Source organism: Aythya fuligula, chromosome 25 (genome assembly GCF_009819795.1).
Source record: "Aythya fuligula isolate bAytFul2 chromosome 25, bAytFul2.pri, whole genome shotgun sequence".
NCBI classification, from domain to species: Eukaryota; Metazoa; Chordata; class Aves; order Anseriformes; family Anatidae; genus Aythya; species Aythya fuligula.
The window spans coordinates 141,318-150,653 of record NC_045583.1 but is presented as its reverse complement, the minus strand read 5'-3'; the positions used below and the strand labels follow the sequence as shown (position 1 = coordinate 150,653).

General features: G+C 42.2%; 1 protein-coding gene and 1 long non-coding RNA gene across 5 annotated transcripts in view; both read left to right on the top strand.

Annotated features, from left to right (window-relative positions):
- The first annotated feature begins 2,715 nt into the window (after positions 1–2,715).
- On the top strand, positions 2,716–3,892 carry TSHB (thyroid stimulating hormone subunit beta). The gene is made up of 2 exons (XM_032203355.1): positions 2,716–2,877; positions 3,650–3,892. Exons 1-2 carry the CDS (start codon positions 2,716–2,718, stop codon positions 3,890–3,892), a joined length of 405 nt encoding a protein of 134 aa, XP_032059246.1.
- Positions 3,893–7,089: 3,197 nt separating this feature from the next.
- The window catches only part of LOC116498717, a 125,018-nt gene continuing 122,771 nt past the window's right edge, over positions 7,090–9,336 (top strand). For 3 of the 4 annotated variants that reach the window (XR_004254192.1, XR_004254193.1, XR_004254194.1), the window contains exon 1: positions 7,381–7,726. This is a non-coding gene — a long non-coding RNA (uncharacterized LOC116498717). Of the gene's footprint in view, positions 7,237–7,380; positions 7,727–9,336 lie in introns of those variants that run through there. The other variant, XR_004254195.1, reaches the window with a different exon arrangement.

The following is a 9,336-nucleotide window of genomic DNA, read 5'->3' as shown; positions in this document are numbered from 1 at the left end:
TTTACCTGATTTATCAGTGATAGATGTCAGGCTAGCTGGTTGAGCATTACCTGGGTCAACATTCTCTCTTTAAATATTGGCATAATATAAGCACTTTTCTAAATGTTTTGAAATTTCCCTAGTATTCTAAAACTTGTTGAAATTAGTAGCAGCAAGCAAAAGATCCTTAGCTTTGAGGTGATAACTTTTAAATATTTGTTTTACATCTTATTTAACAACTGTTATTGCAAATGTGCATGTTGGTTTGTCAGCCACCACATTTTCAAATGCAATGTAGTTACTGATGACTTTGCACTTACTCTGCATCAACAGTTTGTCTTCAGCTAGTAACATCCCTTGATATTACTCTTGGCCTCTGTCCTGGTAGAAGTTTATCTTCTGGTGTCTAGATTTCTGTACCAGTTTTCTACATTTTTCCAACTTCTAATACTGATAGCCTCTCCTCTCCTCTCCTCTCCTCTCCTCTCCTCTCCTCTCCTCTCCTCTCCTCTCCTCTCCTCTCCTCTCCTCTCCTCTCCTCTCCTCTCCTCTCCGATTTTTAATTCTTATTTTGGGCACTTTTTGTCTGCTCCAGGATTTAGTTCTATGAAGTGTTTCCTTTTCCTTTCAGGATCATTATATGCTTTGAAATATTCCTAAGGTTTTCCAGGAAAGAACATTCTTTTCCATGACTAAAGTTTTAAACAAACAAACCCACACATATATATGTCATGTATATGTGTATTATATATCATTATCTACATGTGTTTTTATGTCTATACTTATATAGCCTGTATGTTTAACTGCATTTAAAATAGCTCAGAAAAATATAAAACTAAGCATCATATTGGAGTAGTACCAAAATAAGTGTTTTACTTCTGTTGCTAAGTCTAGCTGAACAGATGTTACTGAGTGTAAAATTACTATTTTTTTCATGTCTATAAGACAGAAACAGTTATATTTAATTCCCAAGAAGTTATATGCTAAAAATGTCATTTCCAACTGAATAAGACATGTACACTAACTTGATCTTTTCTCACTTTTTTTCCTTCCAGGTGTTTCACAAACCCTAAACAAAAAGTGTTTCTCCCTTTTCAGTAGACATCTCAGTTTCACTGAAGTTGGTGCAGTATTTTGCTTTTCATTGTGCTGCAAAAAGTGGTTTCTCACAGTGAAACTAGATTATACCCTTGTTAATTAGTATTTCAGAGTGAATTGTTGTTGCTTTAGTATTTGCTCAGTAGGTTCAAGGCCAGATGATTTGTCTGCATGTTTTGTTTGAGTAGATAAAGTCAGGCTTTACCTAACCATGCTGTAGAGCAATTGCTTTGGTTTGAGTTTTATTATTTTATGTGTATAGCACTGCATCTCTCATTTGTGCCTGCCTGGTAATGAGCAAGCAGTGAACCAGACTGTATTAAATTTTCCAAAAACATAAGGGTAGAATTAGTCATATGTGATTCAGGATGACTCCATTTCCATGCTAGCTTCCCTGTCATGACGTTGCTGTCCTATGTAGCAATTAAATTAATCAATAACAAGTTTTTAAAAGCAGTGGTTAGTTTAAAAGCCAATGAGAGAGAATGACTGTTAAAATAATTAGATTTCCAGCTCCAGTTTCCAGGTTAGGATATTATGGACACATTTGTTCCTATCACATTTACTTTGCAGTTCAGTATGAATTTTCAATAGATGACTCTGCGATAAGAAAGCAGCAATTCAGATGCAATTATATAAACAGTAAGATCAGCCTGGAATTAGCCTGGAGAGTATAAAGCGCACACAGAGCTTGTGCTGGGTCACTGCCTCTCCCAGCTCAAGGCAGAATCAGGTTCCTGTAATAGGGAAGAATTCAGCTGACAAGAGGTTGGTCTTTCCAGACTTGCATTGTTGCAGCTACAGGGTAAACCAGACTGCATAATGACTTTTGCTATGGGAAAATGACAGCTGGAAGAGACTAGAGGGTGATGTCCATGTGTTTGTAGACACTGTCATTTAAAACTTGTAGTTTAGAAGATATAGAGTAGACCCTGGAATTGTCTTGGAGCTAATCAAATCTTTGTTCTTGGGATCTCCCAGCAGGTCTGGGAAATGAGGTCAGCACAACAGACAGATGAAGCGCGGATTCATTGATTTGATCTCTTTGCTGACAATCTTTATTGTAATTTACTTGAATCTATTGTTTAATTCTTGGCAGTGTTCCCATTTCACCATGCCTCTAAGCCAACTGGAAAGTAAAAAATACAGTGGTATGTCTGATATGCACAACTGTTTCTTTTTTTCTCTTGAGCATTTTATAAGATGCTTTCTTTAGAAAAGTATTTTAAACCACTAAGATTATTTCTGCATCTCTGGTTAATTCTAGAGCTCATGTTCTCTCATGTCACATTTTCAAATCCTTTAGCAGGGAAGGATAGGAAAACCTCCTGTTATTTTTCTGTGTTGGTATTTTATCACTCATTGGTGAAAAGTGCCATGTAATATGATTTAGTGGGGAAAAATTATCATATATGTTGTTAGTGGCTTATTTACCCTTCTTTTCTGTTCAGTGGTTAGTACTATTTCAAATATATGTCTTGTATTGAAAATAATTTGTGAAGCCGTAGCTGAAAAAGTTGCAATTACTTCTACTTGGTGACTATCATAATTGCTCTTGTCGAATACTGAGAAAAGGACTGCAAGGCATGTCTGATTTTACTTAGGGTTTCTTTTTTTTTTCCCCCCCTCCCATCTAGCATGAGTCCCTTCTTTGTGATGTCTCTCCTCTTTGGCCTGACTTTTGGTCAAACAGCATCACTTTGTGCTCCTTCAGAGTACACAATCCACGTGGAGAAAAGGGAATGTGCCTACTGCCTGGCCATCAACACCACCATCTGCGCTGGATTTTGCATGACTCGGGTACAGGAAGTTACTCTCTTTTAGGCAGTTGTTCCCGTAAAGGCCATCACTATAAAAGATGTGCCTATTCTTGCTGAAAAAAAAATGTGTGAAAGTTACTCAGGCTAAAAATGTCTGTCATAGACAGAAAAATCATATTATTGTCACAGTATCCAGTTAGCTTGTTGTGAAGGTACAGATGAGAAATGCCAAGGCTTCCGAATTCTGTGGAGTTTATAATAACAGTGGCATAACAGTGAACTGACTGCTGCTGTTGCTGCAGAGCCTCTCTAGTCTGTGGGTTCAGGATGGAACAAGTGAGAAGCAGATTGTATTTGGTCACTCTTTTAGTGATGACTTGATTAATTTCAAGTCCAACAAATTTGCCAGGGGGTGAAGGCAATTAACTACTATTGTGACAGCTGTTGAGAATATCTCACGTGCAGGCATGCCAAATGCTATGCTTGAGCTTCGCTATTCAACATAGCATTTTAATTTCCACCCTGGTCAGTAGGTAGTCAATACAGAATACAAGGTCCTGACAGTACTTTGGGCCAAACAGGACATTAGTAGTTAAAACCACAAAAGCAAGGCGAACATTTCTAGAGGTGTAGAGATTCCCAGTCACATGCAGATTCAAAGTGAAAGGTCTAAGCAGAAGTATACCAAAAATATCAGAACTAGTCTAAGTGTAAAGGGGTTGGCTTTCTGCACATATGAGAAAATACCAAAGGAAGTTTTTCAACACTCATGTATGCTTCTGTGAAACAATGCATTTCTTTTTTCTTTGTAGGACAGCAATGGCAAGAAGCTGCTGCTCAAAAGTGCTCTGTCCCAAAACGTGTGCACATACAAAGAGATGTTGTATCAAACAGCACTGATTCCGGGCTGTCCTCATCACACCATCCCTTACTATTCCTACCCTGTGGCCATAAGCTGCAAGTGTGGTAAATGTAACACTGATTATAGCGACTGTGTTCATGAGAAGGTTAGGCCAAACTACTGCACTAAACCACAGAAGCTCTGTAACATGTAATCTTCCAACAGAATGTGGTAGAAATGTACCTTTCTGCTCACAATTAAACATAAATAAAATTGTATTTCATAACAGGTTTGCAAACTGGTGTGCACAAAGTCTTATTCTAAAGAGGTATCACTAGAATTAATTTGATGAATTGGATGTTGTGAAATGCACAAAAGTAGAATCATAGGACTGCAGATTTATATTTAGGCCAAAATCTAATTTAGGGAAGAAGGAGAAGTAACTGTGTATGTATGAACCCTTGCTCATAAATTCCAGGTATTGTGCGAAGAGATGCTCAGAGACAAACCATTTACTATATCTAAGAATTAAAAACTGGACAACACATACTCTCAGTATTAAACAGTTCAGTAGACTGACATATCCTTGCAGCCTTCATATTAGCAACTGTATTTTTCCATGTACGTAATACATTTTTTTAGAGGACCCTAGCTTTATAGCATAGTCAGCTGGAATTAAGCACATGCAGTTATGTATCTACACTATGGTTCTGCTTTATCGCTAGCGTTGTCCAGACCTGTGTTCATTAGCATTGCTAAGCATACTTTTTCATGTCCTTGCACTAGCAGAGTAAGCCTCTCTTTTCTGTTACAGTGCATGGAAGAAGTTGTAACTCTTTCTTAGCATTGAAGAAACAGTGAAGCTTTAAATCTTGCTGCTCTATTCTCTGCAATAATACTACCATAAGTTGGTATTATTATTATTGTTATATATGTTATTATATTATGGTGTAATACCATCAAACTTAAAATGAAACTCAGAAAAGAACCCTCTCTTTCCCCACACAGGTCAACTGTCCCCTTTGAGTTTCAAAGTGATCTGAGCCCCATCATATTTGCTGAACATGCACAGGTGAGAAATGCAGACCCAGGAATTTGGAAATAAATGTAAAATAATAAATGTTTCCTTTTCTTTAGCTCTGATGATTCAGTGGCAAGTTTTGATTCTACTAGACCAACCACTGGGAATGAGAGCTAGTTTCCACCTGATTTAACTGATCCAAACAACAAAGTAGAACATACAGAATTCAGTGGTAACTTTGCCCCTCACCTCTATTACCTACAACAGGACTGATGAAAACACAATTTGATCTGTATCTGCTCAAGTAAATGTGTTGCCAGCTGATTCAAGATCACTATAGATAGAGAGCAGGACTACACTGAAGACATGAATAGGGCTGACCAAAAAGAAAAATAAAACCTTAGTTATTAACTCGATTACCAAAGTTTTTGTACTTTGCATTTCTGAGTAATTGTAGACAAGAAATTATCAATGTGTGGCAAACTATCACTAACTTCCTACTATTACTAGGATATATAGTATTAACACTATATAGTGTTGTAAATTCATTACATTTCTTTTTAATTATACTAACATCCATTTTTTGAAGTTAAATATTGCATTCAGAAAAGCTATTAGGGTGAATCAAAGTGATTATAAACCAATTTAATTAAGATGAAAACCAAAAAGTTTGACACATACAGAACGTGAATGATTTGCAATATTAGAAAAGGAATGATCCCAATCCCTGGCTAAAAGTGTCTGAAATGGTCATTTCCTGTCAGTTTGACTGTACTCTCGTAAGTTACAAGAGTCAAATTTACTGTAGCACCTGGAAATACTACTGTAGTAGCATTTAGTATTTAGTATTAGTAGCGAGGTGGGAGTTGGTCTATTCTCCCACATGCCTAGGGACAGGACAAGGGGCAATGGGCTAAAGTTGCACCAGGGTGAGAAATGCAGCAGGGGAGGTTTAGGTTGGATGTTAGGAAGAACTTCTTTACTGAAAGGGTTGTTAGGCATTGGGATGGGCTGCCCAGGGAAGTGGTGGAGTCACCATCCCTGGAGGTCTTTAAAAGACGCTTAGATGTAGAGCTCAGTGATATGGTTTAGTCGAGGCCTTGTTAGTGCTAAGTCAGCGGTTGGACTGGGTGATCTTGGAGGTCTCTTCCAACCTAGACGATTCTGTGATTGACATTAGCAAAACCAAAAGGGTAACTACACCTATTTATAGTAATAAGCAGCACTGCAAAATTATTGTAATGATCCCTCTATCTGATAGACTTGTCTTCAGTCTGAAGATATGCATGCAAAAAAAATAACAGTCTACTTGCATGGTTGATGCCTATGCAAACTCACTGAGAGGAAAATGACTGGAATGACTTCTTTTATAGTGAAAAAAAAAAAAAAAAAGACATTTCTGTGAGTGTTACTTGTTAAATATCCTTTCACATGCTCTCTCAAACCACTTTTTCCCTTTGGCCTTTCAGCAGTATTTGTTTTCTACTTTAAGTCCAGGTCCAGCAGGACTTTTTCATGTAACACCTTTTCACATAACTAACCAACAGATTTGCAGACAGCACGAAGATGTTGGGAGGAGGCAAAGATCTTAATTTTGGACAGGAAGTAACAGAAAAGCATGGGAGCACACAACACGAAGGAGGCCTGCAGGAGCTGCAGTCAGCTGGAGCCCACACCGAGGCAGGTTTGTCCTCTGAAGGTAACTGGCCTCCTCCTCCATACCGACATCGCCGTCGCATTAAACGCGAGGCCTCTCGTGTCTAGAAAAGGCTTGGAAACCGGGCCGTGCTCCAGCTCCCGTTGCTCTGACGCCCACCGGCTTACAGCGAGGCGCCCGCCCGTTCCCTGGCCGTCGCCGCCCCCGCGACCTGCCGCGAGCAGGAGCGCAGCGCAGCGCCACGAGGCGCCCCCCGCCTGCTGAGGCGCGGTCGGCAGGGCGGGCCCGCGAGCGCCCCGGAGGAGGGGACCGAGGGGGCGAGGCGGCGCCGGGCCCGCGCTGCGCGGAGGCGCCCGCGGACGGAGCCGCGCCTCGCCCGTCCTCGGCGCCCAGCCCCGCCGCCACAGCTGGGGGAGCAAGGGGCCCCGTCATCGTCGCCGCCTCAGCCGCTGCGGGAGCGGAGCGCGGGCCGCGTGAGTGCTGCCGGCCGCCATGGCGGAGCTGATCCCGGCCGCGCCCCGCCCCGCCCCGCCGCGCGGCTCCCTGCGGGCTGGCGGCCGCCGCTCCGCTCCGCTCCGCGCGGCGCTCCCGGCGGTGCCGCGGCCGCGCGCTCTGGCCGGGGCCGGCTCCGGCTCCTTCTGCAGCCCGCCTGCGGCTCGGCTCCGGGGCGGCCGTGGCACCGCCGAAGGCGGCGGGCGCTCTCCTCCGGGGCCCGGCCCGGGGAACCCCCCGCCGGGCCGTCAGCCGCCCGCCTCGCGGGCCTGTGGCGGCGCGGCCGGTTGTGGGCTCCCCGGCTCGCGCCGTCGCCGCCCGGTCGCGCGTTCGCAGGCCGGTGGCCGGCCCCGGCGTCCTGGGCGTGCTGCGCTTCGGGACCCGACAGGTGAGGCGAAGGCGGCTGTGGCCCGGCGGGGGGGTCTCCCTCAGGCGCCGCCGGCCGTGCGGGGGGCGGTGCGGGGCCGTCCCCGGCCTGAGGCCGGGACCTTGCGGGAGACGGCTGCGGACAGCGCGCGCCGCACGGCACAAAGACAAGTTCTCCCCGCTAGGCTTTTATTTCAGGTTATTTTTATTAGAGCGTTGCTTCAAATTCATGGCAAAACCGGTAAAACACCACTTCAGAACACGTTACGCTACAGGGAAGTGGAAGCTAATTTCAGCAACAGAAGGAACATCAGCCCTTTTTTTTTCTTTACAGAAAGCTGCTATAGAGGTAATGCTGCTACAGACTTTGCAGTCATACACTGATGATACCCCAGTTCTATCCAAAATCAGAATTTGTGCTATAGAAACAAATACATTGCACTGGAAGTGGTTTGTGTTTTGGAGAACCTAGTAGAGGCAGAAGCACCAACAGAGAGGAAGACGTGATATCGGTAAGCTTTATTTATGTACATTTCTATGAACGTCATCTGATGCTGTTAATCAGTAGCCTCCAAAGGCTGTAAAAGATAGTATTTGAAGGCTTAAGATAACTCAATTTAATTTTCAATAAATATGAAATACATTTTGCTATAAAACTATCACTTTCAGTATAAAGTGAAATATGAATCTTCATTGTAGGGATATTACAGGGCTGTGCTTCATCAGCTCCTGTTCAATCTCTGGAAGATATCAAAACTGGCTGAGTTTAACTGTAACAAGTGAAGCTCCCACTCAAGTCAGTTACTCAGAAAAAAATAGACATGGTAAATGTGAATAATGATGTTAAAAGAAATTAGGGAATCAACTACTTACATTTTTATAGGTTAGAACAAACTGGTTGACTGGATCAGACTCGGAGAAAATGTGTGTGCTCTCAAAATTATCCCCTGGCAGGTTTTAGTCTTTTGTTACTTTCTTACAGCTTTGACAGAACATCTGTATTTTCTGTCCTTGAATGAATTAAAAAAGGCCTTCAGTTACTAAGTTGCAGAGAAATCTGCTGAACAGTACTGCAGATATATTGTGTACCTCACAGCAGCAGGAAACAACGAAAGAGGCTCTATCTCTGGATTCCGCTAAAAGCACTAGTAGATAGTAATACGTCGATTTCCATATACCAATAACTTAAGAGAATTAAATCAGTGACTGGTATCATTCTATTCCTGATATGCAGTGCAGATGTCTTATATACCCAGACAGCAGTAAAACCTAGAATATAAGCAGTCATTATGCTCAGAAAAACAAATACACTGTACTGTTCAGAGGAGAAAAAAACAAAACACTGCAAGATAACACAAAACAACAACTTTGGCAGAAAGTTAGGTTGTTCGAGTCTGAATTTATAGCATATTTCTTTGTACCACTCTTTCCTGTTTTCATAAGGCACTTTTTGTCCTTCTGGGTGAGTGAGGGCCTTGGGAAGCAATAGAAGTCTCTGCAAACTGCCTTTTATTCAGTGCATCTGAAAAGCAGGATTCATCATCTTTCAATTTAAACAAACAGTAAGCAAATAAAGAAGCTGCCTCTGGCCATATCATTACATTTTGATGCTACAAGTTTGAGAAATTAAAACCAAGTGGTATACATAGATGTGTTTTAGAAAAAGTAGTCATTACATGGGTGGAAGGTAAGAGAGGGAGACAGGAATTTACTGTAAATAAGTGGTCCGTGTAGGGAAAATATTTGGGAACCCAAAACACTGTTTTGCCTTTTGTGGTGTTCTTACCAATTGTCAAAAAAATTACCAGTTGTAAAATGTTTTTACGGGAAAGCTCTCCTGCTCTGAATGGCCAAAAATGACACTATACATAAGTTTCTTCTTTCTGCCAGTCTTACCTTGGGAGAAAATGCCCCAGTTGTACACTATCTCTTTTTCTCTTCAGGACAGAATCAGTTGTAGGGATGGTCTCAAGGATATTTGGGATCCAGGAAATGGCTTTGTTATCAGCTATGAGAAACTTATTTTCTTAGTGTCAACTTGAGACCCTCATGGATTTGCTGCCAGTGTCATTCTCCCAGCTGAGACTTTCTTAAGAGCAGAAAGCTGATCAGGGACAGATTT

Coding starts and splice junctions, on each gene's coding strand:
- TSHB (XM_032203355.1), top strand. CDS start 2,716: ATGAGTCCCTTCTTTGTGATGTCTCTCCTCTTTGGCCTGACTTTTGGT. Junction 2,878..3,649: donor CTGGATTTTGCATGACTCGG/GTACAGGAAGTT, acceptor TTTTCTTTGTAG/GACAGCAATGGCAAGAAGCT.